Here is a 25,942-nt window from a genome sequence, read left to right as displayed (position 1 = left end):
AGGAATAGAAGGAAAAAGAGCAACTCATAAATGTACACAGCACTTTATTTAAATCCTTTTGACATATATCACGAGTCCACTGCGCAGTTTTAGGTGGAAGGTGCTCCTTGCCGCGCCCGAAGCTTTCTAGAAGAGGATATGTTGGCCTTGCTTGTACTTCGTCAAGTCTACCAAAAGCTTACCTCTTTCGTTTCGGCTTCGAATCGTATCGAAGGAATGGACTCGCACCATCTCCAGATAACTCTTCATCGCTGCTAGCATTTTCCACAGATAACATGGATGTATCCATAACAGAACCATATGCAACAGATGACGCTGTCGATGCACGCCGGTTGGATACCGAAAGCTGTCAAGTGCGATGACGAGTTAAACAAGATATGCCTGAAAAATTTTCCCATAGCTAATTATACCTCGCTCTCGGCTGCTGGCGGTTCTTCTGCCGGCATTGGGCCGTGATCGACGTTATCACCGTTATTATTCACCGCCACAGATACGCCAGCTGACGCGAATGTAATATCACTGCCGAGATCTCTTGTTTTTTCAAAGGCTTCCTTGAGTCGTCGATGTCCTTCTTGCATGGCCTGTGTAGAGCGAGCAGTCATAGCTAAGCATTCCGCAGCAAATCCTTTTCTCGTTTCCTCAAATGATATGTACCTTTATCTTTGTTTTAAGTTTTGCATTCTCATGCTGCAGTGTATCCAAGGCAACTCTCATCTCCGAGATAAGGTCTTCCTCGCGACCAGCATCAACGCTGACTACCACCGTTCGAATAGAATCCCTTGGATTAGTTGTGCTTCTATTTAATGCAGGTGGAGCCAGGACGGGTATAGACAGCCTTGCAAAGTGTTTAAAGAGCTTGATTGCGCGCTCTTGGATCTTGTGAGGGTCATTTTCGAATTTCTTTTGCGCGATAAGCTTCATGAGCTTGCCCATATTTGTTTCCTTTAATTTTGATTAGAACCCGATTGAGAAACAGTAATCCAGAGACGTACCTTGACCAGTTCAAACGTGACTCCATCAAAATTCTCCACTTGAGACATGATAGAGTCTGCGTCTGGCGAATACTACGAATGATAGATTTAGTAAAGTTTAAAGCATGCGTAGAATGTTATCTTCAAAATCGTACCTCTTTTCCTTTAAATACGCTTCGTCTTAGCTGCTTTCTCAGCTCCAGCATTTGTTTGAACTTTTCATCCTTTTTATCTTCTCGTTGGAGGTTCTCAGCCGCAGAGTCTTCGTTATCAAGGTCCATAAATGATGGATCTTTTCGGAAAACACTGCTTCGAGTATTTTCTGGATCTGGTCGATTATGTGCAGTATCCTCGTTTCTTTCATTATTGGCGTTCGTTTGTTCCCTGAGTTGTTCAGCTAATCGTCGGACACTTTCTTGCTCTTGACGTTTTTCACTCTCCAATTGTGATATCTTTTTCATCAACGTACTCGGTTAACTATCGCCGATTAGTCACAGAAAATTTTGAATATTACCTTTTGTAATAGGCTCTGCTTCGTTGCCTCATGTTCTTGCATACGCATTCGAAGCCTTTCAATCTCTTGCGTCAAATTTTCTTGTCTTATTTGTAACTAAAGATGTGTTAATTTGCCAGCACCATATTTAAGATTGAATACTACATACGTTCACGAGTAACGGATTTTCAGCTTGGTCTATATTTTTCCAAAATCAGCTTCGTTTCTATCATAGACGGTATATACTATACATACGATCTTCATCGGTTTCTTGCTGACTGTTAGAGTAAGCTACTAGATGTTCATGATTCATTTCATTCTATTATAGCATTTAAGTATTTCTCGACACAAACCATGCTCTGCATGATAATACCTCTCGTTTAAGTGCAGAAACATAAATATCTTCCATTCTACGAAGTTCAGTCTCCATTTCTTTGGCAACTTCTTGTCGTATTGTAGATTCCAGGGTAGCGCATCTGCTTTCTGCTTCTATCCACTATAAAGAGATCAATCAGAAGTTCCCAGAACGGTTAATTTCCGATAATTTACCTTATCACGAAGATCTTCCAGTTGAAAAATCAGATTATCAACGAATGGATCATCTGCCTCGCCGTCATCGTCGTCATCATCTTCGCTTATATTTGATAAATTAAGGTCCTCAAACGCAAACAACTCTGTATCTGTGACACTTTCAGTATTACAATATAGAGAACAAGTTATACCATTACTAACCTTCTGACGGGCGCGCTGGTGCACGGCGTTTCTCGTCTGAGCTAGTACGCAACCGTTTGACTGTATATTGTCTAGTCAAGTTTCCGAATGAAACGAACTTAATAGACATGAAAATACCTGATCCGGAGACTCCGTGTAGATCCAGCTTTGGATGAATTCGCTTCCAAGTAGCAACGTCCTTTGCTACGGCGGCGAACTTCATTACATGGCTGTTTTCATCGAATCCAGTGTCAAATGGATTAACATTCACTACCATGACCTAAAGTACCATAAGATATGGAGATTCTAGTTATCTTCTTATCCAATAGCTTACCGCTTTGCCGTCTCCTTCAAACGAACTTTTAAACAATTCAGTCAATTTGCTATGCCTAAACGGAACTATGGCCTGCCGCTAATAGTAGATCGATTCAGTAATATACACTTAATAATGCGCTTTCAGGTTTTACCTTGCCCATTTCAGCCTTCATTTGATTTAGTCGTAAAGTTTCCATGCATTGACCAAGAACCATGAGCGACTTGTTGATATTGCCCGCTTCCTTGAGACGTTGTCCTTTACAATTTGTAAGAAAACTGTCACAGACGATGATGGATTTTGCAATTTACCTGTATTAAATGTATTTCTGTGTCGCTCTGAGCCGGCCAAATCAACAATAGACATCTTGGAAACTGTGGCGTAGGATGGATCCTTTATGCGTAATGTAAGTATGGATCTGGGTTATAGATACGCATTTCATACCTCAATAACATAGTCTTCGTCATCAATGGGTACGCGCACAATCCGAATTGTGAATATGCTGTGACTTCTGCTGCTTGTATGGTTCATCAGTGTAGAATATACAGCGCGATTTCTTTGTCCCTCGTACAGCAAAGCATATGCTTCCTGCGCACCGAAGGTTAATTTCTGGAATTTTCTTTCTTTGTTTATGAACATACTTCAATGTTTTGCACTTTAACTTCTTTCAGACCGGAAATGTACTTGTGACCACTTCGAAACTCATATTTGAGTGATAGTTGCTTGCGCTTTGAATGTCTGTCGGGAGGCACGAGCAGATCATAGATCTTCTCCGTGTATATTTCTGCATAAGACACCCAAATTCCATACTCGAATTTTTCATCGATAGAGATAACTATAATATTCTATTAATAGACTTCACTTTAGTCTTTTGTCACATAAAAACTCACTCGTTCGATCTCGTTTAGCTGGAGGCTGGAAACCATACCAGAGGTCGGGGTTCTTGATAATTCTTGTTCAGTTTAAAGTCCATTCCTGTTGATAATATATGCACTTACAGAGTTTCCGGGGTGCGGGCTATCATGGTGACCGACTTTTCGAAGAATCTGTCTATTTTCCTCTGCTGGATCCTCGTACGCCTGAACCAGGCTATGCATAGCCGGTTTCAGCTAATTGTATGCGTGTTAGTAATTGAAATCCTGCAATGGTACTAACCATATACCTTGGAATCGTTCACGTAGCCCTTGACGCTATTGAAAATTACATCGAGTGTACGCGGCAGCAAGCCTGTATCTTCCTTGGTACCCATAACGGTGTATGTCTTTCCCGAGTTGGTTACACCATACGCAAATATCAGAGCATTTTCTCCTCGTAAAACGTCCTGAATGAGCGGCAGAGTTGTCTTATTGAAAAAGTCTTGTTGAGTGACAGATTCCGTGAAAATTTTTGTGAACTTATAACGTTCGGGTGCTCTGTTGCGTGTCCTATACGCATTCGAATTCTGTGACAAGCAAAGTTATCACAAGTCAGTATGTAGTTGCGAAAAGCAAGCTCTGTCGCGTACCTCGGGAGGTGTCATTGATACTTCCAGATCATCAACCACTTGTAGATACGGCTGCTCTGTTTCCAGATCTGCTCCAGGAGGTCTAGGGCGTATACGTAAATATGCCTACAATCGACTATTGTTCAGCTAAGTTATGCTTTAGTCTCTTATCGCTGTATGCACCTTGATCGGCTCTTTTTCTGGATTGTATGCAATAAAGTTATCCGAACTACTTCGCTTGCTGCCGGCTCTATGTGACGAGTTCTGTTCTCTCGCAAGTGCTTGAAAGTCTGGAGGCTTCGTATGTACTCTAGGGAATGAGCGATATGCTGAACTGGCAGGTGGTATGCGTGTTGGTGTATGTGCTTGCGGCGTCCTGTTCTGGTTCATGCGATGAGGTGTAGTTGGCTGTGATTGTACTCCACGTCTCGGTGTCCTAGCTTCCGCCGGGCTTTCGCTTCCGTGAGAGCTGCATTTCGATAGATTTAGTTGCTGCAGTGATTACAATGGTCACAATGCCCTACCCAAGCATCTTTTCAAAGTTTGGTAGGACAAGCAGGAACGAAGCGCGTCGCGGAGAGTACAAAGACGCGTTTATGGTATTCTGGCGCCGCACGGAGCATATTCAGGGCAGTTTTCGGAAACATATTGAAAATGTACATAATTATCTAAAACGATATTTACATGAACGTTTGCTAGACTCTATGTGTCATTTAGGAATCCTGACCCAGTCTTCGGATAGGATCCTGTAAAATTTCCTCCCTAGACACGAGACGGAAAGGACAGTTCTGCATAGGAATAAACGTATCCGGTGGTAAATCAAAGGGAGTGACTGGGCGTGCAGGGCGTAACAGAGCAGGCGATAGAGTGGAGACCACGGTTATTTGGGAAGTTGATGGTAACAGAACTGTAGACGAAGATAAGTGCCTAGGAAATCGTAGAAGCTTGCGAAGAGGGTAATTTATCCAACTGGATCTTGATCCAATTGACATGGTATCATTTTCCGCAATATTGTGTAAAGATCCTTGTGCAGCCTCTTCAATATTCTGTGATGGCTTTCTGTCGCTGTCAACTTTTTGGATTTGAAAGTTGGACAGGTGTGCGGATGATGTTGTATCATCGAAATTTGTCGGTAGGCTTTTCGCTCGTGAAAGAGGATCTTTAGAACCCTCGCTGTCGAATGAGCCATACCAGGTAGTATGTTTATCTCGTAAATCTATGTTGATTCGATTGCTGTTGTCATTGTTGCTGCTGCTGCTGCTAACGCTGCTTTCCACGCTTGATTCGCTGTCGATTTCTGAAGATACAGTGACATCGAAAAAATGTTGACGAAGACCTGCATACTTCTTTTCCCATTCCTCAAATGGGTTCTTCTCCATCGCTATAGCTAGGCTTTCATTGGGGCTCATCATTGTCTTCTGATATTCTTCGATACTGTTACTCTCCACCAAAACGGGAGTAGGAGCAGCACTGGGTTCTCGCTTTCCAGGTAGTGCTGTACCCAATCTTGATACAAATTGCTTGACGGTGATATTTTCAGCTTGGGAGCGATGTACCAAAAATCCGAGTGCAACCAGGGCAACAAATCCTGCGCTGCTTGCTCCCACAATAATGGCCAGAGTATTGCTAGAGCCTTGAGAGTCACCCTGTGCAGTTGACTGATCACTGCCGAAATTTTCCGTGTTCGCGTTTATACGTTGATTGTCCGTTTGCTGAGTAGGCATAGCAATTCGTGCCTCGTGAAGCTCAATATCTTCGTCAGTTAAACTTGGGAATAATAGAAAGGATGAAACCATTGAGTTGGAGCGTGAAGACGTCGCGAAGGCAGACCTGGATGCGGACGATACAGTGTGTAATGGCCTAGTTGCTGATGTCTTTGGCCCAGCCCACCTCTGCGCGTTTGATGCTGAGAGACATAATAACAGTATAGTCGAAAACGACGAGAAATGCAGCGATAAAATACGCATAAGAAACCGAATACCAAGAACGAGTAGAGTAAGGAAAAGATCCGATGCAAGCTTCTTTTGAATTTTCGAGGATTTTAGACTGAATCATAACACCGAGAAGTGACTAAGCAAAAGGATCCATTTTGAATATGAGCTTTAGCCTTCATATAAATAATTCACTTTTGAGACTTCCGACAATTATCATTTACTCCATTCATTTACATAGACTTCTGATGATAACGACCCTCAGAGGTTTAAGATTGCCGCCATAGAGAGTAGGTTGTCGGAGTTTGCTCGGGGACTTTGACCTCAAGATGCTTTTTGTTTCTGGCCTGTTTCCATCCTTTTCTTCGCTATTGATTTGGACTTCATAACCAATTTTTTTACTAACTAATGAGTACAATTGATAGCAGAATGATAACAGACCTGGATTTGGGTAAGCGTGCAGACGATCTTAAAGAATATGCAGCTAGTATACGGCGTGAAAGAGGTTTGATGAAGCGTGCTTTGGATGACAATAATTCGTTCTCGTCCACAAGGTAAGAACCTTTGATCAATCACACCGTTTCTAATTCTTTGCTAACTTGGGCTCTTTCTAGTTCCAAGCGGACGAAAGTAACATCTGAAGCGAGCATTCACTCCAATCTTACAGCAAAAGACGAGGTTACTTTACCTAATCTGGATCGCGATGCTTTCTACAAGCGTTTGTCCACATTCAGCTCAGCATATGTCAATCGAAAGAGACCCATAAATGCGCTCCAGTGTGCCATGCATGGGTTTATTGATACTCAATATCGTTGTGGACCAAATCAAGATGTTTGTAAATTAACCTGCGAGACATGCCATTGCAATAACTTTGTAATCGATATTACGCCTTATCAACCTACAAGTCAGAAAGGTATATACCCTCTTATAGTTTTTGATGAGCGTTGTCCTAACACATGTACACAGTTTATGAGATTATCAAAAAATACGAAGATAGCTTATCTAGTTTCCATCGTGAAGATTGTTTTTGGAGACACAACAGCTGTCCAGGTTTGTATGCGTATGTATGTATGACCTGTCGCATTGTCATTAATGACAAGGCTATAGATGAGGTCTATTCTTTCCCTCTTCGTACGTCGTCGGAAGCTCTTGATCTCATAACGACAGAAAGTCGTAACTTTCGAGCTTGTGAGGATCAATTACCTGCCGTCGAACATCCAATGGTAAGCACACGTTTTCCCTGTTTACTTACATTTCGATAAAGTTTAACATGAACTATATAGGACGAGATCCAAATGAGGAAGCTTGAATATTTCATCAGGGCAACTGAAACGTCTTCCGAGGCAAAGTATACGTTCGCTCCAGATTCGCTTTTGACAGATGCACTTCGCACATCGTACCTCCTTCCACTTTTCGGTTGGCGCCATCTGACCACTGAAACGGATGAAAATGCTTTGAAGTGTCACCATTGCTTGCATGAGATCAATCTAGCCGGACTGCAGAATCCATTTTTGAACGATAATGCTTCCACAACCAAGTTCGACGTTGTAAGAGGCCATCGAGATTACTGTCCATGGGTCAATCGGCGACAGGCATTGGTAAAGACTCCTCGCCGTTTCGCTTTGAACAAAGAAGCTCCTCTTTGCGGTTATGAATGGATGATTCAGATCGTGGAGATCGAATACAGTTTCTTGATGCAAATGCGAGAGACTTCAGCTGCATATCGCGAATCGAGGATCAAGTATCTGAGGGATTCGCGCATGCAATTCCGCGAGACTGGAAAGGCACTGATGGCCCGTTTACGCCAGATGGGTTCTACGCTAAAGTCGGAGGAATCCAAGAATCCTGATCAGTTGCAGTCCCAGGAGGTGGATGTGGAGATCAACACGACTGCAGATATACTGAAAGGAGAGAAGCAACAGGCTGAGATCGACCATGTTGAGAATGGAGAACGGCTTGCCCAGGAGGAGCAATTCGACGTTTCCTCCGGTTTCGGCGAGAAGGTTACTGCACAATCGAATGAATCCATGGAAAACCTTACTGTGGAACAACCAAAGAAAGAGGATACTGTTGAGGATCAAACGAAGGAGGTACCAGAGATTATCGAATTGGATATGGAAGCTGAAACCGTGGAAGAGCACAAAACTGGAGAAACAACAGAAGAAAGACTACAGGCAATTGAAGACCAGGTGCATGATTTGACCGAACTAGAAGAGACTGCTGCTGCTGAGCTAGGTGATACCAGCGTTGAAGGCATGCAGGGTGAAAATATTGAAATATCAGAGCAAGAAGCCGGGTTACTGGAGCAAGAATATAACGACATCCCCGCAGATGCTGTTACTGACAAGGGTCTCGAGGTACCCGAAGCTGAAGAGGAGGGTCAGCTGCCTGAAACAGTCAATGTAGACAACCAAGTTCAGGATGAGCATGCAGTTACTGTCGATCTGACTGAGGAAGGAGAAGTGCAGCAAGAGGATCAAGCTTCCGTTCAAGAAATACACGAAACCAATGTCCGCCCGAGTGCAGATGTTGCATCGGCTGAGGACGAATTGGCTGAATTTGCAAGTACTCCTGGTGGTAACTTGCAAGATGATGAAGCGCTTCTTGACGCAACAGCAGGGGAGTTGCAGACAGCATCACCTCTGATCTCAGTATCTCCAGCAGCTGGCACTCCTTCGCCCATACAAGCAGCACAGCCAGACGAGAAACTTGAAGAAGAAGAAATTCGGGAGGAAGAGTCAGCAGAAGTTGCGGATGTCACCACTCCACAGGTACTTGGCGATGAGTTCGATGCTGACGACATATTGAAAACCGAGGATGTTGACGAAGATACGCGTAAGGTCGAAATGGAACATCTGGAAACTGATGCTACAGAAATGACTGCTGAAGTTGCAGACAATGCATCTGAAGTAACTTTGGAAGCAGCAACTGCTGCTGAGGAAACGGTTCAAGCTTCAGATGCGAAGTTGGAATCAGACAAAACGGAGCATGAAGAGAAGCAGCCCGCTGCAGAAGAAGGTGAACTTGAACCATCCGAGCAACAGCCTACTGCAGAAGAAGATGAACTTGAGCCGTCGGAGCAGCAGGATGAAGCCGATGGCGGTGAAGATCTCCCTGAACAGCAAATTGAAAGCGATGGCAGAGAGGCCTTGGAAACGCCGAATTTCGATAATGAGGACTTGGAGGAGGAGGAAGCTTCTGAAAACAAAATATCCAATGCTGATACCCGAAATGAACATCAAGAGGAATCAACTGAGGCGCAATCCGTGGAACAGACAAATGACCACGCTGAAGCACACGAAGATGGTGAACTTATCGATGCAGCTGAATCTGCAGAAGAAGGATATGTGCCATCACCATCAGCAGATAATCAGGAAGACAGCGTTGTTCCTTTGTCAGATGAAGCGGATGTATTACCTCAGAAAGGTGCAACTGATGTTATTGACCTTACAGAGCTTGATGAGGATGGAGTACAGGGCAGCGAGAACGGCGTTGAAGCAGATGGTGACGAAAAGAAGGAAACTGAGGCAATCGCCGAGACTTCCAGTGAAGTGATACAAGACGACAAGGAAGCAGATGAGCAGGACGACATGGAAGAGGATGGACTCGAAGACTCTCAAGCTTTGCCAGAGGAAACAGACGAAAAGATGGATATTGGTATCGATGAAGACGCGGCCGAAGTTAATGAGGAAATGGATGGTGCAACTGAGCAAATTGGAGAAAATGTTGATGACATGGAATTACTGGAAGACGAGAAAGCTGTCAATGACATGTCTGCGGATATCGATGTAGACGTAGAAGACAAAGATGCGAGTATCGTCATCGAAGAAGCTACAACTTCGGATGAAGTAGTCAACACTAGTGTAACAAACGATGCAGAAGAATTTCAGGAGAGTAACCTAATTGACGTTGACGTTGAAAAGGATTGAAAAGAGGATACATTTTCTACATCTGCGGAAGCAAATGTAGTAGAGGACAAGTCGGCCGAGTCTGCTTAGGCTAGTATTCCCTTCTATTTCATTAGTCTCATATCCCTTGTACATATCAGCGAATAAATAATTATGTACTATAATGCGTTTATAGCATGCATGCTAAGGTAGCAGTGACAAATGCTCGCTGTCCAAATGGAGTTATTTGTGTGTTTACAAACGCTGCCAGCGGAGGGGCAAGGATAACAAATTTAGAAACGGGCATTTCGTGCAAGTAACACCGATCGTACGCTAGGACAGCTTTCCCCTCGTTTTCCTTGCAGCACGCATTTTCTTTTTTATTTCTTTCAATTCCATAATAATGGGTGCTCAGACTGTCGACTATAGAGTATCCAAAGTTGTTGTATGTTGCAAAGACTGCGGTCAAGACGTAGGTCTTTATCCTGCTAGGCATCGTTGCCAGGACGTCGTTCGACCACCGCTGCCTCCGTTGCCGGCCAATCTCGGTGATGGCAATGCACTCAAAGTACCTAGAAAACCTGTGCCGTCATACGACGGCGACAACCAAAGGTCTCGGCCGAATTCAGCAGCATCGTTGTCGTCAGGAACATGGTCATCCAGTCCGCAACCATCAGAAGCATCCTCGGCTACCTCGACGTCGACTGGTGGTGGTGGCAAATGGTCAAGGCTGGTGCGTTCTGCTGCTGGCACTAAGCAGCCGGAGCCTCAGATGGAAGACGAGGATGCATCTATCTATTACGACAAGTTTGCTGCACACCTTCCCGAGTCGACACCAGAAACTGCGGGAAGGAAACTGTGGGGAAAAATTCGAGAAAATGACAAACTCAAGCAATTGAATGAGAAATGTAAGACAGAAACGACTAGAGAAAAAGAAAAACAAGAGGGAATAATGTATGCAAACTTTTTTGCATGATAGATGAAAAGCCAAAGCAGAGTACCAAACTCTGGACAAAGCTGGTACAAGCGACACAAAATATGGCAGACAAGATTCCAAGCCGAGATGATCGAGGACCTGGTAAACTTTTACGGCTAAAGTAGCAGCAGTAATGTGTAGTTTACTGACAACAATAATGAATTACAACAGAGTCTGATGAATCGGATTGGGAAGGCGAAACACACGTGTCTCGAGTGCTTCGTGAATACTATGAAAGGAAAAATGCTCCGTTACCAAATTGGCTGTTTGACTCTCGAACTCCAGCTGCAAAGAAATCACCCGTAACCTCACGACAAAGGTACAGCCATGAATACTTGAACGAAGATACACATGCTCCATTAGCAGAGCAACGAAGATCCCATGGCAGAAAACAGAAATTGTGGGAAACTAGCAGCCCGGAGCAACCGCCGCCGGCTCCATCGTCCAGAGAAAGAGACCGCGAACGAGAAGATATGTATAGACATGAGCAAAGACTTTCTGATCGACCACATGTGTACGAGCCCTCGCCGCGGCCGCCACCGTCACCTTCCCGCAGCAAATACTCTGGCTACGAAGCAGACGATGATTACGGTGCATCTTCCAGACGTCGTGGAGGTAGTTTCCTAAATGAACCAGCGCAGCCTCCAGCTAGAAGCCGGTCGCCAAGTCGAGGATACAGAGACTTCAACGACGAATATTATAGTCCGCCTCGCTACAACCATCCTCATCATCTTCCACCACCGTCTCCTAGAGGAGATAGATTCCGTGGACCAACAAGAGAAATGCAGAGCCGATATCCCGAGAGAGCGGGTGAATACTTTTAACAGAGTAGTGGCACCTGCGCCCACAGTCATCTACTTTTATTATAATAATCACTGTAATTCATACTTTTGTCTGTTATTCCATCCCTGAGAAACCGTACAAAATAAGATCACACTCACTACTTTCTGTCATTGAAACCGCATCATTCTTCTCCCAATTTTGTACCACCTTGAGCAAACATGAATTTGGAACTGCTCGGTACGGATCAACGTGAACGATCGATTAACCATTCTTGCACTGATCTGCGTGTTTCAAGATCCATGGGAACAAGAATACCCGCAGGTGATTGGAGAAACGCTTGAAGACGGCGACATTCTCAACTGCAAATTCAATCGACGGGGAACATTGCTGGCAGCTGGCTGCCAGGACGGTCGGTTTATTGTATGGGATATGGATACCAAAGGAATCGCCCGCGACGTTGAGGCTCACTGCAAACCGGTAACAAACGTCAGGTAGATATAACGTTTCAGGTATTGTCAAATACATGTTGGTAATAACAAGTGTTTGCTAGCTGGTCCCGCAACGGACGATATCTTTTAACAGTCTCAAAAGATTGGACATGTGTATTGTGGGACTTGCTGACGGCAGAGATGTACGGCAAAGCACGATTCGAAGCACCACCGTTAATGGCACATATGCATCCAAAGAAAAGGTGAAAATCTGGGAATTATTATCTGTTTTATCGGGAAGTCCCAATATTGACATTCATCAGTTTTGTTTTCGCAGCGGCGCTGATGCAAAGTGCACCGTATGTAGTAGATCTTTCTAGCGGGCGCGCGCATATGACAAAACTTTCTTTGGACTCCCTAGAAGGAGAGGAGCAGTCATCACGGTAAGAAAAAAAAAAGATGATGTATTTTGCACGGGTACTTGAACTTTGATATATGTATAGGCCATTTACGGTGTCAGCTATATCGTGGAACAAGACCGGTAAACGAATATATGCCGGAACGACCAAAGGATACCTGTATATCTTTGATTCCACCACGTTCAAAGTTGTGTATTCAACGCGTGTCACGTCAACAACCATTAAAGAGATACAATGGGGTCGCAACGGAAAGTAGGTTTGCTCAAAATATCTTTTCGGGAGGAATTATTTTTCTTACATGATCCGCAGAGATATCCTGTTCAACTCCAACGACAGAGTGATTCGATTGTATCAGCTAGAAGATTACGACGGTGTGCCGGTTTTAAGAAACAAATTCCAAGACCTGGTGAATCGAATACAATGGAACACGACTTGTCTCAGTGCAGATGGAGAATTCGTCGTAGGGGGTAAGGTGATAATTCAAGCTATATCTACGTTACTCACGTACGTATGGTGCTCACGCAGGGTCTGGTCACAAGGCTGAACATAATATTTACATTTGGGACAAGGAAAAAAGCAACTTGGTCAAGATTTTGGAAGGCCCCAAGGATTCACTGGATGATCTCGCGGTAAGTTCGATGTGAAAAGGAAAATTTTTCTAGTCAGCCTGTGACAGAAGATGATCGTAGTGGCATCCCGTCCGACCTATCATTGCATCGGTCAGCAGTTACGGCAACATTTACATGTGGACTATTAAAAACGAAGCCAATTGGAGTGCATTTGCACCTGACTTTACTGAGCTAGAAGAGAACCTGGAGTACGAGGAAAAAGAGGATGAATTTGATGTAGTAAGTTGTTGGCATATCTCCCAAACTCGATTAGCAAATCAGGTAACAATAAACCGAATTTTCAAGGTACCAGAAGAGGAAGTATCCAAACGAAAACAAGACGATGAAGATATACAAGTGGATGTAACAACGTGTGAGGATGTGCAGGCATTTGTTGATTCAGATGATGATCAAGATACCCCCGAAGAGGAACGGAAAGAAATCTTCTATTTGCCTCCTTTGCCTTTTGGTGACGGTGTGACCAAAGCCCCAGCGAGTCGACGGCGATCACTTGACATGGTAGTAAACAGCGTCAAAAAGCGTCCACCCAGGGCTCAATGATTTTCAATTTGCATGTAATACATATATCCAAAACTTTCTAAGTAATGTATGTAATGTACACGCTGTTCGTGTCTTTGTGAGAATGAGGCCTATACGTTCCGAATGGAATGAACCGATATATGGAAACCTAGTTATCAGCAAAAGCAGTTCTATACACACATGACTAGGTTTAATCTCATTAACTTGTTTGCATATAATACATATATAAACGAAACAAAATCTATACATACACTTCCCAAGAAGAAGAAGAAGGAGAAGATGCTGTACCGCGCCGTGGGGTGAGGGGAGGTATACAAATTTTTTCATTCTGGTTTACACGAAGTTGTTCAAGAAAGAGTCGCTGCCGATGCTGCTGTTGCATCGTCGTCTGCTCCTGACTCGGAGAAGCTATCTGATTGAGCGTAGTAATGAACGCGCATATGCCTACGCATGTTGCTTTGTACACTGAACCGGCGGTTGCAACCGGGAAACTGGCATATGTGCGGCTTCTCGCCCGTGTGCGTGTGGCTGTGGATACGCAGCGACGACGGCCTCGTAAATGTCTTTCGACATTGTCCGCAGTGGTACCGATGCTTTTGAGGCTGCCTTGTGCTGCTGCTGTGATGGTAATCGGGCGAGGGCAGAGGCAGAGGAGGCGACCTGGTGCTCGAGACAATCATGGCAGGTGGGTATCCGGTAGTCGTATGCGCCCGGGTTCTGCCCCTCCTCGTTTGTCCGCTGTGAAGAGCCAACATGGTTTTTTGACGCTGCAACTTTAACTGTAACTGTTGTTGATAGTGGTATTCTTGTTGCTGTTCCTGCTGACGATGATGATGATTATGGAGCAGTGCCTGCTGCTCCTGGTATGGATGAGCAAACGTGGCTGACATTGCTCGGCGGTGGCGACTAGAGAAGCCGCCGCTGTTGGTGGTGGCTGTGGTGGTGCTAGTTGGCAGAGGAGGAGGAGGAGCAGGATATTGGGTTGGAAAGCGAATGCAGCCACAGGGTTCGACTATTGCTCCCTCTGTGCAAGGGAGCGTGTGATAGATAGGAGATGCATTATCTAGACAGGCTGCACATTGCCAGCAGAGTTGTTGTTGTTGTTGTTGTTGCGGTGCTAGTTGTTGGGGGTCTGTCATGCTTTGTCTCGGCTGACACTTTTGTTTGTCGAGCGGGAAATCGCAAATGCGGGTGGGCGCCGGTGCTTTCATGTCACGCTCATTTAATGATCGTCGCTCCGTTGCTGTAGGTAAATGAGCAGTCTCTTCTAGAAGGCACAAAATGTTGTTAGTTGGATTGCTACCACATAGACGACATAGCAAGGATAAGCATTCACCTTCGTTTAGAGCCAACTTGCGCAGCAAGTGTGCAATAGGGGGTAAAGTGACGCGTTCAGCTTCCATGTCAGCGAGAGACAATAGACTTAGAAGAAAGGGGGAACAAGCAAGGAACAGCTGAGGTTTTTATAAGCATGATGGTCTAGTTGCGACAAACATGTGCCGATCAAAGTATAAACAAGCACCAAGGTGGGTCTAAATTTTATCAGATGCGTCGTTGTTCTTGTGTTGCCACAAACAAGGAGACACACACAAGGTTGGCTCCACCTTGAACTTTACAACAACGCTAGGTCACATACATACTCTACAAACTTGTATCGATGTATAAACAGCCTTGCCCCCAAGCCGATTCACTCAGCAGCACCATCAAGAGAGAGAAGATCTCGGAGCTGAGGTTACTGTAATGATAGGCATAAACTTCTTTTTTTTTTTTTTATCTCGTCGTTTCGATGGGCGTGCTTTGTTTGTCAAACGTGTCCAGTGTCACCTGTTTCAGTTCCATGCCGACGATCGCGTGGACACATCAAAGCACCGTGCATGCATCTTGGGGATCCGTTCCATGCTACCAAAGCACAACTTTCCGCAACAATCCGTATCCTTCCAAGAGCGGGACACAGCAGCTTTGTATGTATGTATGTATGTATGTTTGCACATTTCAGGCCTCGTTCCTGTTATATACAGATATATAACAAACTATCATTTGTTTTGTTGGGGTTGTTTCTTTTTCTGCCAGGACATGCGCCCTATTGCAGAACCATGAAACAAGAAATGATGATGTACATGTACTGTACGTACTTAGGGCATCTGCAGAACGCCCGATGCCAATGGAAACAGGATCGGTACGAGATCACGGTTGCACAATGAATTTGCTTTATTGACATTCGAAGCCGAAGTTATCTGTATGTTTGTTTGTTTGCTGTCTGTTTGTGTGAAGAGCACGCAACTTTCTTGACCCTGTAACGTGTGTACGGTTACAAAAATATCTTTGTTCTGTATTTTCGCTCTATGCAATGCTTAAATAGGAAAAATAGGGGGAGAATATGATGTGGACGATGATGAAAAAAAAAGAAAGCTTTCTTTGTGTGTAAATGAGAATGGGGAGTGGTATCTCTGAAAGATCGGCGAGCATCGTTTTTTCTTCATTTATCCTCTTCGGGGGATTCCGTGCGATTCCGGTACAAGTAGAATTGGAAGAAAATCTGTATTTGCCCCTCCCTTGTTAGAAAAGAAAAAAAAATACTGGTTCATGGACAGAATAGCATCATACCGTGAAATCAAAGAAGAGCGTCCCACCGCTGCCAAGAAGCCATGGGAAATTGATAAGCAAATATGTACGATCAAGAGATTTACAAAAGATGGACTATAGTGTGCGTGTGCTTCGCCGTCAATAACAATAAACAAAGCGCTGATTATTGTTGCAACTTACGACACAATAGGTAACATTGCCGGTGACACTAAAAATGAACATCAGGATTGACAAGCCCTCCACGCTTTGCGTTTTGAAGTTCTGCATAATTTGGGGTATACGGCTGATGCAGTAAAGCAACGCGCTTGCCCAGCCCAGCAATTGAGGCACAAGATGCCATTGTGAAAGATCCACTTGGTTGTCCGGGTCGCCAAAGAAATAGAGACATGATCCAATAAGCGTGACAGTTGTTAACACAAGGCTTGACACTGTAAAAGTACGTATAGTCTTCCGCGTTTGTGACGAAATGTCGACCGTAGTTTGGTTCTCAATGATGCTGCTGTTCGTTTCTGGTGGCAGCAACGGATCTCGTTCGCCAGCAGCGACCGTTTTCCCGTCTGACTTGTAAAATTTGCGATAATATAATGTCTGGCTCATAAGCAGTACATCTGAGAACAAATAGTAGACTGCAATGAGGAGCTACGTAAGGGGAACGAATGCATCTCCTCGGTTATTATTGAACAAAAAAAATTTCTGCAAAACAAGGCTTTACCATGGTAACCAACAGGTCTTCTAAGACAACTCCTAATAAGTTGAATATGTCTCCAAAGATCCAGAACAGAAGAAACTGAACAGAGACTCCGTCTGTATTTTTGCGGCAATAATTCTCATAGAGTTGTCTGTGATTTACGACTGAGCATCGTACGTGCTAGATCTACATTTTAGTACTTACGGTGTAAATACTACGAACCAGCAGGCAATGCTCATGTAACCAAAGACATTAGCCCATAGATCGCCATCAGACGTAGTCTCTGTAATCTGCATGCCGATTGCAAGTTCCTTTCGGCAAGCAAGAAAGGATAAAAGAGATAAAGAGTTAATTTACTTTTCCGAAACAGGAACCAGAATCCCAGAATTCTGACTCACAGGCCATCATATTGCGAGATATTCATTCCGCTTGAATATATATTATATATCTTCGAAATATACGTATATTCATCAACAGAAAAGACAATGCCCTCAAGAGTTATTTCTGTCCTTCTGCTGTACAGGGTATACGTATATTTAGTTTAAGAATTTGAACCAATTGGATAATCCCTTGCTCTTTCTCCTTCTTGATTTGTACGAATCAATGTATCGAAGCTGGTTCCTGTTGAGAGCTCCACGTCGATGTTTCCGGATATATTCGATAGCGTCCTAAGTAGTATCACTTTAGCTCCCAGTTACTTTTTGTCCACACGGACTGTATTACATACTAGAGGGTCCATGCCACTTTCGACCAGTGACAACGTAACAAGCACCTACAAAGCCAGTAAGTTTTGACACGTCATTGCGTGCGAGAAGCAGATTGCAGATCTTGCATACTGGTGCTCTACCGATTCCTGCAACGCAGTGGACCGCAATTGCAGTGCCTCTCTCCTTTGCTGAATGGGTGAGTGTCAACCAGCGGTCCACCGTTTCCGTGCTAGGTACGCCGCCATCCTCAAAGGTGATATCATCGATCACTTTAATGCCTGTGCGCTTTTGAAGATCGTCTGCGTTGTATGTATTGCCGATTCGTCTATCACAAATACGAACGATTTCTGTCACATTTTGATCCAAGAGTGTATCAAGATAGTCCGGTAACGTTTCTTCTGTTGGAGCGTCGAGAATTACAAACTTTTGCTGGTCAATGGGTGATTGTACAATTGATATACGATTTTGCATCCAAGGAGGAGAAATAAAGAGAGAGAAAAGAGGGAAATAATGAATTTCTCAGCGGAGACCTTTAAAGATCTTTGGAACGACTGGTACAGCTTCCTCCTCGTCGTTTTTGTCGCCGTTACTTTGATGGTCGTCATCAGGCACTCCTGATGCCTGCTGGTGCAGATATGGGCTAAGAGCGGAAAACGTACGGTAAATCATCTCCCTGTCGATACATACTTCTCTTTTTTTATCCTTTTGACTTACGGTAAGATCGAATATACTTTGATCTGGCGAACATGTGTATCTCGACCGTTCAAATGAGTGTTGAGAATTGCAATCTGTAGCCGAAATACTCGCACAGGCTCACTGGGAATTTTTTGTTAGAACAATGTAATGTATCCAAAAGTTTGTGATTTTACCCAGCAGCAAAAGTCAAATCTGCGTTTTGCCAGCCTACACCTTCATCACACTCCAAGCTCATAATTTCCTGTTTACTTTAGTGAGAAAAATGGGATCTAGTACACCAAAGCCCCAATACTTGCATGCAAATCTCGATCGTTAGTACCCCCTCTGATTGATATATGTTTTGGAGTGTAGCTTTCATCCTGAAAGTAGTCTATAAATATAGATACTTGCTGTATCATGATGAATACGCACTGTACAGGAGATACGTTTAGGCCGCTCATTTCTTACTTTGATAAACGTTGCCTGATGGAAAAAAAGATCGATTGTATGCGGTGCTTTGGGATCCGTGCAGTCTGATCTGGTTTTTCCAATTAAAGATATTGCGTTTCAACTTGTATGAACAAAAGTGCCAACTCACTGCCAATAAGTCAAAGGGTTATTGTCTCGCATTTTATCCACACCCCAGTTCGGTCGAAACGTCGATACCGTCCACGTTGCTTCGTATTCTGCAATTTCGCGGCCGCCGGTTTGTTTTTGCTGAAGGTCAGGATGCGTCTCCTCGTATACACGGATAGCATGTTTCTCTCGTAGCTGATCGTCGAGACGCTGACTCTCTTCTTCTGCCATTTCAACTTCCTGATCTCTCGGTGGATCTGAACCAAGGTACGGCGGAACAGGTGTATCGACCATTGTGTGATCAGATCCAGGCGAGTGTAGAATCTCTGTTGCAGGCATAATGTTGTCAGAAAGAAAAAGGCTGCTATACTGTCTGTCGTCTGCCATGATAGGGAGGTGCGTCATCGAAATTGTTGTCCACGACGAAACATCTCTCTCTCCGCGCATTCTTTACTGATATATACAGCATATCACATTTGAACTGATACACTTTAATGAAATAAGTGCATGTATCCTTAACTCACACATAGATTTGAGGGTTGATTTTCTGCTGCGGTTTTAAATCAAGCGCTAAACATTTATTTTATCAGCAATTACTTATGCATCTCTTGAACTTCAAACACCATGCCATTGTTTGCACGTAAACGCTCCAACAATGTATTGCCAAAAGCAGACGCCGATGTCAAAACACCTCCCTCTTTGCCTGGCAACTGGTCGTAGCTCTTTACAATAGACAATGCCGATTCTGCTACCATGCGGCAAGTATCACCGTAGCCTGGATCCTTGAAACCTAGAAAAGACCAATGGCTGTTAGTGGAAGGAAAGGCAACTATCGATTGTCTTGGATGTAGCTGGTTACCTTTCACAATACCACGCACTCGTACGGGTTCATCGTAAGGCTCTGTTTCAGCTGTAGCAATGAAATGCATTTCCAAGTGACCCGACTCCAGTTGTTCCCTTGAGGGACCAGTTCCCGATGAAGGCAGACACTTTAGTGCAACACGTTTGAAGAAATCAATACGTAAGAGGAGTGTAGCAAGTGGAGCAAATAGCACCAAAGCGGATACGATAAGGGCTGGCAAGAAAGGAAGCGTGATGTGTTCCCTACGTAAAAGTTAGGTTGCTCTTGTTCATATGCTAGATCTCAAGATTTGCTTACCTATATCGGAATAATCTTCCGTAACCATAGCCTCTGTTGGTCCACAATCCCCAGCTTCTTCTGACTACCTTTTCATTGGTGACCGCCATGAAAAAATAGGCCTGCCAGTTCTTTCCAAAGTCACGATCACGTTTCATAATAGGGAAATAGGCTTTATCGATGCCTCGAATGGGTGACAAGAAATAGGGATCCATAGATGCAGATACTGGAAGACTCGGGTCGGTCACGGCTTCAATGCATGAATGGAGAGTACCGCCAGATGCTCCGCCGCTAACTTTTACCAAGGAAGCTTTCACCTCCAATGTATCTAAATTACGCTCCTTACGAAGATAATCGCAGACCCTAACAATTGACTTACACTCAGCTCATAGAAGGCCATGCATGTAACCATGTAGACTTACATGAACGTACCCATATCACTAGGTACAGAGTCAAATCCACACGCTGGAACAATCATTACATGGTTCTCTTTGGCTTGCTTGTCGAACTTATCGATGATTGATTTGATCCACCCAAATTCACCGGTAATATCGACGTAATGCGTCTTATGCTTTACACATGCTTCCACCAACGGCGTGCCATATTTTGTAAACGGGCCAACAGTGCTGATAACTACACGCGTGCTGCCAACTGCTTCTTCAAGCGTGTCTGGTCTGGAAGAATCGGCAATCACTAGATCAAGATTCTAAATCGGCGCGCGTGAATAAGGGTATGTAGTTGCCAGATCGCGTAAATCGTTTTTTACTTTAGCTGATTCGTCAATGGAGGTCAAACGTTCCCGGACAGCCTCTAGTTTTGCAAGGTTTCGACCAGCAAGTGCCCACTTTACACTCTAAGCTCACTGTCAGAAACTTGGTGCAGCCAAGGTTGTCTCCTGCTGACTGTGCATGTGTGTTACCCGCTCTGCATTTTGAAGTAGATACTCGCACGTCAAGGCTCCAGTGAAACCTGTAGCACCAAAGAGAACTAACGGACTTTGTTAGCGACTATGCCGACGTAGAAGTAAGCTATCCATACTCACTGATATCGTATTTTCTAGACATGGGGTATGGAAAAATGAAAGGAAGAGAGAGAGTGAGACCAAGCGTGTTCCACGATCAGATTCCCAAAATTCTGTGCGCCGAACTGTCAACTTTAATTCACCATTTTTGTGCCATTTTCCCTTCTCCTCCCTATCATATCCTTTAATTCAACAATGCGTTGTAAATAAGGCAATCTTGCGAATCTTCCCATTCCTAGCACGATCAATTGCGTAACATGTGTTTGGTTCTTTCACGTGTTAATATCGTGAATCTGCATTTTGAACAATTTATTCATTAACACGCACTTTAATGGACAAGAACAAGGGAAGATATACATATGTTCAGTGATGGAGGTCGTTTTCTATATTACAATTTATTGTTGTTACCATCGTACTCTTGGATAGCTGGCGAACGTGGTTCGTATCCATTGTCTTGGTATCGATTGTAGTTTGCATGAGATGCATCTCGGGATTGGAATGTGTCGTCCACAAGTAAACGGCTGGAGTCTCCAGCAACACCAGCCTCCAAATTTCCTGGGCTGCTGTTGAGATACTGCTCCGTTCTGCTGTTTGGTGACGCTGCAAAGCGAATGTGATATGCTTTGTGGCAGTGGAGATCGTACAATGGTGGATGGTATTGACGGTATGCAAAGTATGCACATGCAATGCCTAGCAAAGAACCGATAACTACGTCCTGCCAATGATGGCGGTAATCTCGGGTCCTAGACACTGCGACGAGTGTAGCACCCAAGAAGGGAATGGCAAAGATGAAGCTTTTGTAAGTATGCTACATAGTAAGAGAATTCAAAATTAACAGGGATATCGTCAACGGATTATCTTGTGCAAAACAGCTGCTTACTCCGCGTCCATCAAAAAGTCTCATTTTGCCGGCGAGGTAGAATGAGAGGTATGCCAAACCTGCAAAGGAGACTAGAATCCAGGAGTCATTAGAAGTGATGTTCAAAACGTGTATCACACCTTTACATACAGGAAGAATGACCACTTGGAAAACTCTTGAATCCGTCAATCATTTCGTATGTATCCATGGGTGTTGTGCATATGGTATAATTGGATAAGCCGAGCGGTGGGTCAGTTGCACCAACAGGAGGCTGGCAACGGTCAATTAAATCCGGTCGTGGACGACCGGTGCAGACCTTGGTAGCAACTGTCAACATGCAGCACAGGCTGAGCCCTAAACATAGACCTATTCTTACTGGTCAGCTGGCTGGTCGGGCAAGTTCAGAAACGAGCAGAAGGTAAAACGGCACTGTACCCAACACTCCATGGTGAAAATCCGCCACGCTGCGTCGAAAACCGAGGGATCCGATAGCAATGAAAATAATAGGAGCAACAAGGCACAAAATCTATTGTCATGCACCGAAATGTAAGCAAACAACGCAGGATGCATATCGATCACTGCCGGCAAATGTATAAACTCACATAAACAGCCCACATTGGGACAGTGTCCTTTGGCGCGTGAGTATACATAAGCGTCTTATCCTCGAGGGAAAACTCTCGGTGATATGGTTGTATGTGGTCAATGCCGTAGAAGATTAAAGCCATTATGACAACCAGGACCCAGTCCTGGGCATATGAGACACACAATCGCTTGGTCTTTGGGTCTTTCCAATCAACTCGTAATGACATTTGTAGCAAAGGACAAGTTGTAGGAGAGAAGAAAGGGAAAAGGAACACTGTCAATCATACTCACGCACACGACGGAGAGTCAATAGGCCTATCCACGTCCGTTCCATCGCCAAGCCCCGAACGACGTACCCACAGGAAAACCTTTGCCATAAACTTTCTAGCGCATACAAGATTAATTCAGGCCCGGGTGAAGAGGTCCCGGTTGCGCGCCAAGAAGGATAAACGTTCCGAGAGAAAACCTCCATCGTTTTCCATCTTTATACAGACTGTCCTATTAACCGTTGCATCTGCGCTCTGTAGACCTGAACGACGTCAGTGTCTAGCATTGACATCTATGCTGACCTGATAAACCTTTGAATAATACATATTGTAGAAGGCTCTGTAAGGGAAAAGATATCCGCATCAAAGGATATTGATAGTAAATTAACATTGTAATAAATTGCAACACAGATACAACGACGCTTTGATCAACCCAAGTGATTAGGTAATTTTACGGCAGATTATTTGTTTCGTTCAAAATATCACGAGACTGGAATATGACTTCTCCATGATGGAGTTGCAGCCACCTGCCAGCCACATCTCCTACAGCTGTGTGGCATCATAAATGTATGTAGATCGGATTGGGGGAGCACACATCCATCTGAATTTCAACAGTGCGCGTTAAGCGCGTTGCTGGACTGAGTTCTTCTGGATTTGCAGGTACGACGAACAGTTATTCTTCTTGGAACAATGAGCCAAAGATGATACCTTGTATGATTTATATAAGAATTTTAACGGTTTGAAAATGTTGTAATAATCGAATGACGTTTGTTCCTCCTCTGGTGGCAAGCTAACAATGTTCATAAGCTCGTCCTGTGCATTGGAACTGTTTCAGCTTTTGAATTATCGGTCACAACTATAAACAACGAATTGTGTATCTGGAGCTTTCTGGCTGTCGAGCGTAAGCGAGCGTCATAGCATACATTCGTATTCTGTAGCATTCCTTTTGAATTCTGTCACATTCTTGACGAGCTATGCACATTTATGGATACATTGTTGGCTTTAATATTATTTTTATTGGCTCAACGTAAACTAAAAAAGGAGCAACATCTTTCAGGTATGGAAACGCAAATGTGCAAAAAAGGAAAGCCAAGCATTGACTCTGTTGTTTACACCGAGTCCCCGATAGGCAATCTAAGAAACTCATGAAAAATACCGCGCTTGATTCAATTTTTTTTCGTTATTCGTTGCTACTACTCGCTCTACGAAGACAATGAACATCATTAGCCCTGAGCAACTGAACCAATTGGATCCGTATACCCAGCAAGCTCTGCAAATGTACTATAATCAAAACTTCCAACCGCCGCCTGCATATCCAGCCCAAAATGAGCAGCAGCAGCAGCAACAACAACAACAACAACACTATGCTCCCAACGATGCTCTTCTCGGACGACTCCAGCAGCAATATCTTATGGATCAGCGGCAACAAAATCAATCGGTCGTTTCACTTTCTCCTGGGCAGGGCATACCACCGCAGCCAAGGCAAAACTATGCGCATTCTATGGTCCCAAGTAGCGAATACAGCAGCTCAAGCACGATCGTTGGCAGTGACGACGGGGTGCCCGCAGTCAAGGAAAAGAAATCAACATCCTTTCTCAAAAAGGCATTTGTGCCAAGCTCGCCGAGCTTCTGGAGTCCACGGCCTGTGAGTGATTTGCGACGAAAAAAGAGTATATTTTCTGCACCCTCTGCCCCTAAGAAAACCAGCAGCGCGGGATTTTCTGGAGGGCGACCACCTGCTACTGCTGTTACTGCTGCTACTACTGCCATCTCTGATGTTAACACCATGCCAGGAAGTTATCCGACCTCCCCTGTTACGTCGCAGCAACACCAGACGACGGTGGCACCGCCGCCACCCCCGCCTCCGTTTGCGCTACCTAACATCCCAGCCGGTGGCTATCTGTACTATTGCCCGCCAGCTCCTGCACCCGCGATGCATGACCAAGGACACGCCCCATCATCTCCCGTTGCTGCGCAAAGGGCCCAGAATATTCGATCACGTCCTGTTTCCACCGTGTATAATCCACGCCAAGTGCCTAATGATAGATGCATTGTCATGTAAACTTTCTTTTGCCGACGTTCTTTTTTTCACTTTATTCATTATTAAATCATTCCATCAATATAACCTGGAATCGAAACCGAAAAAGCGGGCAGCTTCATATTTGACTTGATCTCTCGAAATTGGTCACATTGGTATTGACAGTGATTGACGGCTCGGTCCGCAGGTGCCACATTAGCATCATCCGATCGCCTGGATGTTGCTCAATGCTTGCATCATTCTTTATTATCCTATCGATTATTGGATGATCTAGTATCAGCAAGCGCGAGAGTCCGGAATAATCTAGTTCATATGGGATAAAGTTTTAAGAGAAATGACGACCCCGTTTTCGGCGGCACCGTTTATTTCATTGTCACCTATACCCAACCTTCTTGGGTAACCATGGAGCTGCATATAAGAGAACATGGATTTTTACCGCCCCACTGTTTTTACAACTCTTCTTCTTTTCTTTCCTCTTCCATTTATTCCTTTGAACTTTACTGCTACGGCAATGAGTGGAGCCCCAAGTGTCCCTCAGCCCATCAATTACAATTTTTACACTCTAGCGCCACCGGTTGTTGCTGAAGCAGCAGCAAGCCGTGCAGGTGCACCTCCTGCGGACGCTGCAGCCAAAGACGCCGGACCACCGCCGTCGCCACCACCTCCTCCAACTCCTCAGCGGTACGTCCAAGGCAATCCAACATGGAGTAGACCTCGACATCCGGTACCTACAGGCAACCCTGTCGATCGTGATCAATGCATCATTCTGTAAAACTCCAGAAAAATCCACTACTATACTATATCCAATGCACTTGATTTTGCCCAATCGGTTTCTGTCCACCATCATTTGTTCGTTTTAAAACCTTTTTTTATCCATTAACCACAAATCAAAAACAACTTGCCCTGTTTGTAAATCTTATGCTGCGAATAAACAACATCCTCCTGTACCACCAACCAATCTGCCTGTCAAGTTTAAATTGCGCAGACTCCGGCATGTTCCTCTGTATCTACTGTACTAACAGGAATGTAAGTATATGAAAGATGAAGATCATGAATGTTCAAAGCCTGACAGAAACTGTACATAAGATCTACATTGCATCAACTAATTTAGCTACCCCATTACTCTCCCTCTGTTTTTCCTCCTCCTCTCAGAACGCTGATATTACGTTCTTGCTAACCTGACCACCCCATATATAGACACATGATCTCTAAACGCTTTTTTTGCGTGCCAAGACATACATGTCCGCAGCATGCAGACTGCGAATC

At 44.3% G+C, this 25,942-nt stretch overlaps 13 protein-coding genes across 13 annotated transcripts; 5 read left to right on the top strand and 8 right to left on the bottom strand.

Annotated features, from left to right (window-relative positions):
• Window positions 1-89: 89 nt before the first annotated feature.
• On the bottom strand, window positions 90-4,503 carry VTP01DRAFT_5704 (uncharacterized protein; the record flags this gene model as incomplete). The annotated part of the gene is made up of 24 exons (XM_069384526.1): window positions 90-126; window positions 183-346; window positions 411-581; window positions 655-942; window positions 993-1,064; window positions 1,127-1,423; window positions 1,486-1,581; window positions 1,634-1,662; window positions 1,720-1,783; window positions 1,838-1,960; window positions 2,014-2,144; window positions 2,197-2,256; window positions 2,314-2,455; window positions 2,510-2,587; window positions 2,643-2,746; window positions 2,800-2,881; window positions 2,933-3,076; window positions 3,130-3,323; window positions 3,379-3,430; window positions 3,487-3,597; window positions 3,651-3,929; window positions 3,993-4,097; window positions 4,155-4,440; window positions 4,496-4,503. The coding sequence occupies 24 exons, from the start codon at window positions 4,501-4,503 to the stop codon at window positions 90-92; spliced, it is 3,117 nt and encodes a 1,038-aa protein (XP_069235146.1).
• Window positions 4,504-4,684: 181 nt separating this feature from the next.
• Window positions 4,685-5,767, bottom strand: VTP01DRAFT_5703 (uncharacterized protein; the record flags this gene model as incomplete). The annotated part of the gene is made up of 1 exon (XM_069384525.1): window positions 4,685-5,767. One exon carries the CDS (start codon window positions 5,765-5,767, stop codon window positions 4,685-4,687), a length of 1,083 nt encoding a protein of 360 aa, XP_069235145.1.
• Window positions 5,768-6,310: 543 nt separating this feature from the next.
• Window positions 6,311-9,831, top strand: VTP01DRAFT_5702 (uncharacterized protein; the record flags this gene model as incomplete). The annotated part of the gene is made up of 5 exons (XM_069384524.1): window positions 6,311-6,456; window positions 6,517-6,815; window positions 6,869-6,952; window positions 7,010-7,125; window positions 7,186-9,831. The coding sequence occupies 5 exons, from the start codon at window positions 6,311-6,313 to the stop codon at window positions 9,829-9,831; spliced, it is 3,291 nt and encodes a 1,096-aa protein (XP_069235144.1).
• A 361-nt stretch (window positions 9,832-10,192) lies between these two features.
• On the top strand, window positions 10,193-11,589 carry VTP01DRAFT_5701 (uncharacterized protein; the record flags this gene model as incomplete). The annotated part of the gene is made up of 3 exons (XM_069384523.1): window positions 10,193-10,697; window positions 10,769-10,867; window positions 10,937-11,589. 3 exons carry the CDS (start codon window positions 10,193-10,195, stop codon window positions 11,587-11,589), a joined length of 1,257 nt encoding a protein of 418 aa, XP_069235143.1.
• Window positions 11,590-11,766: 177 nt separating this feature from the next.
• On the top strand, window positions 11,767-13,564 carry VTP01DRAFT_5700 (uncharacterized protein; the record flags this gene model as incomplete). Its single annotated transcript, XM_069384522.1, has 9 exons — window positions 11,767-11,785; window positions 11,844-12,039; window positions 12,099-12,239; window positions 12,300-12,419; window positions 12,480-12,647; window positions 12,705-12,862; window positions 12,921-13,024; window positions 13,085-13,243; window positions 13,310-13,564. The coding sequence occupies 9 exons, from the start codon at window positions 11,767-11,769 to the stop codon at window positions 13,562-13,564; spliced, it is 1,320 nt and encodes a 439-aa protein (XP_069235142.1).
• A 326-nt stretch (window positions 13,565-13,890) lies between these two features.
• VTP01DRAFT_5699 (uncharacterized protein) lies at window positions 13,891-14,946 on the bottom strand (the record flags this gene model as incomplete). The annotated part of the gene is made up of 2 exons (XM_069384519.1): window positions 13,891-14,810; window positions 14,880-14,946. 2 exons carry the CDS (start codon window positions 14,944-14,946, stop codon window positions 13,891-13,893), a joined length of 987 nt encoding a protein of 328 aa, XP_069235141.1.
• A 1,073-nt stretch (window positions 14,947-16,019) lies between these two features.
• Window positions 16,020-17,110, bottom strand: VTP01DRAFT_5698 (uncharacterized protein; the record flags this gene model as incomplete). The annotated part of the gene is made up of 5 exons (XM_069384518.1): window positions 16,020-16,079; window positions 16,148-16,240; window positions 16,307-16,765; window positions 16,839-16,965; window positions 17,019-17,110. 5 exons carry the CDS (start codon window positions 17,108-17,110, stop codon window positions 16,020-16,022), a joined length of 831 nt encoding a protein of 276 aa, XP_069235140.1.
• A 240-nt stretch (window positions 17,111-17,350) lies between these two features.
• VTP01DRAFT_5697 (uncharacterized protein) lies at window positions 17,351-17,992 on the bottom strand (the record flags this gene model as incomplete). The annotated part of the gene is made up of 3 exons (XM_069384517.1): window positions 17,351-17,482; window positions 17,542-17,586; window positions 17,651-17,992. The coding sequence occupies 3 exons, from the start codon at window positions 17,990-17,992 to the stop codon at window positions 17,351-17,353; spliced, it is 519 nt and encodes a 172-aa protein (XP_069235139.1).
• A 48-nt stretch (window positions 17,993-18,040) lies between these two features.
• On the bottom strand, window positions 18,041-19,111 carry VTP01DRAFT_5696 (uncharacterized protein; the record flags this gene model as incomplete). Its single annotated transcript, XM_069384516.1, has 6 exons — window positions 18,041-18,161; window positions 18,236-18,337; window positions 18,391-18,458; window positions 18,514-18,606; window positions 18,665-18,734; window positions 18,795-19,111. The coding sequence occupies 6 exons, from the start codon at window positions 19,109-19,111 to the stop codon at window positions 18,041-18,043; spliced, it is 771 nt and encodes a 256-aa protein (XP_069235138.1).
• A 254-nt stretch (window positions 19,112-19,365) lies between these two features.
• VTP01DRAFT_5695 (uncharacterized protein) lies at window positions 19,366-20,974 on the bottom strand (the record flags this gene model as incomplete). Its single annotated transcript, XM_069384515.1, has 7 exons — window positions 19,366-19,562; window positions 19,632-19,876; window positions 19,932-20,273; window positions 20,333-20,616; window positions 20,677-20,763; window positions 20,830-20,897; window positions 20,953-20,974. The coding sequence occupies 7 exons, from the start codon at window positions 20,972-20,974 to the stop codon at window positions 19,366-19,368; spliced, it is 1,245 nt and encodes a 414-aa protein (XP_069235137.1).
• Window positions 20,975-21,319: 345 nt separating this feature from the next.
• On the bottom strand, window positions 21,320-22,599 carry VTP01DRAFT_5694 (uncharacterized protein; the record flags this gene model as incomplete). The annotated part of the gene is made up of 5 exons (XM_069384514.1): window positions 21,320-21,739; window positions 21,812-21,882; window positions 21,941-22,156; window positions 22,226-22,316; window positions 22,393-22,599. 5 exons carry the CDS (start codon window positions 22,597-22,599, stop codon window positions 21,320-21,322), a joined length of 1,005 nt encoding a protein of 334 aa, XP_069235136.1.
• Window positions 22,600-23,851: 1,252 nt separating this feature from the next.
• VTP01DRAFT_5693 (uncharacterized protein) lies at window positions 23,852-24,700 on the top strand (the record flags this gene model as incomplete). The annotated part of the gene is made up of 1 exon (XM_069384513.1): window positions 23,852-24,700. The coding sequence occupies one exon, from the start codon at window positions 23,852-23,854 to the stop codon at window positions 24,698-24,700; it is 849 nt and encodes a 282-aa protein (XP_069235135.1).
• A 487-nt stretch (window positions 24,701-25,187) lies between these two features.
• Window positions 25,188-25,448, top strand: VTP01DRAFT_5692 (uncharacterized protein; the record flags this gene model as incomplete). The annotated part of the gene is made up of 1 exon (XM_069384512.1): window positions 25,188-25,448. One exon carries the CDS (start codon window positions 25,188-25,190, stop codon window positions 25,446-25,448), a length of 261 nt encoding a protein of 86 aa, XP_069235134.1.
• Window positions 25,449-25,942: the final 494 nt, after the last annotated feature.

The sequence above is a fragment of the Rhizomucor pusillus genome, assembly GCF_041956525.1.
Source record: "Rhizomucor pusillus strain CBS 183.67 unplaced genomic scaffold VTP01scaffold_24, whole genome shotgun sequence".
In the NCBI taxonomy this organism is placed as follows: Eukaryota; Fungi; Mucoromycota; class Mucoromycetes; order Mucorales; family Lichtheimiaceae; genus Rhizomucor; species Rhizomucor pusillus.
The sequence above is the reverse complement of the archived record's forward strand: the minus strand, read 5'-3'. Positions and strand labels throughout refer to the sequence as shown.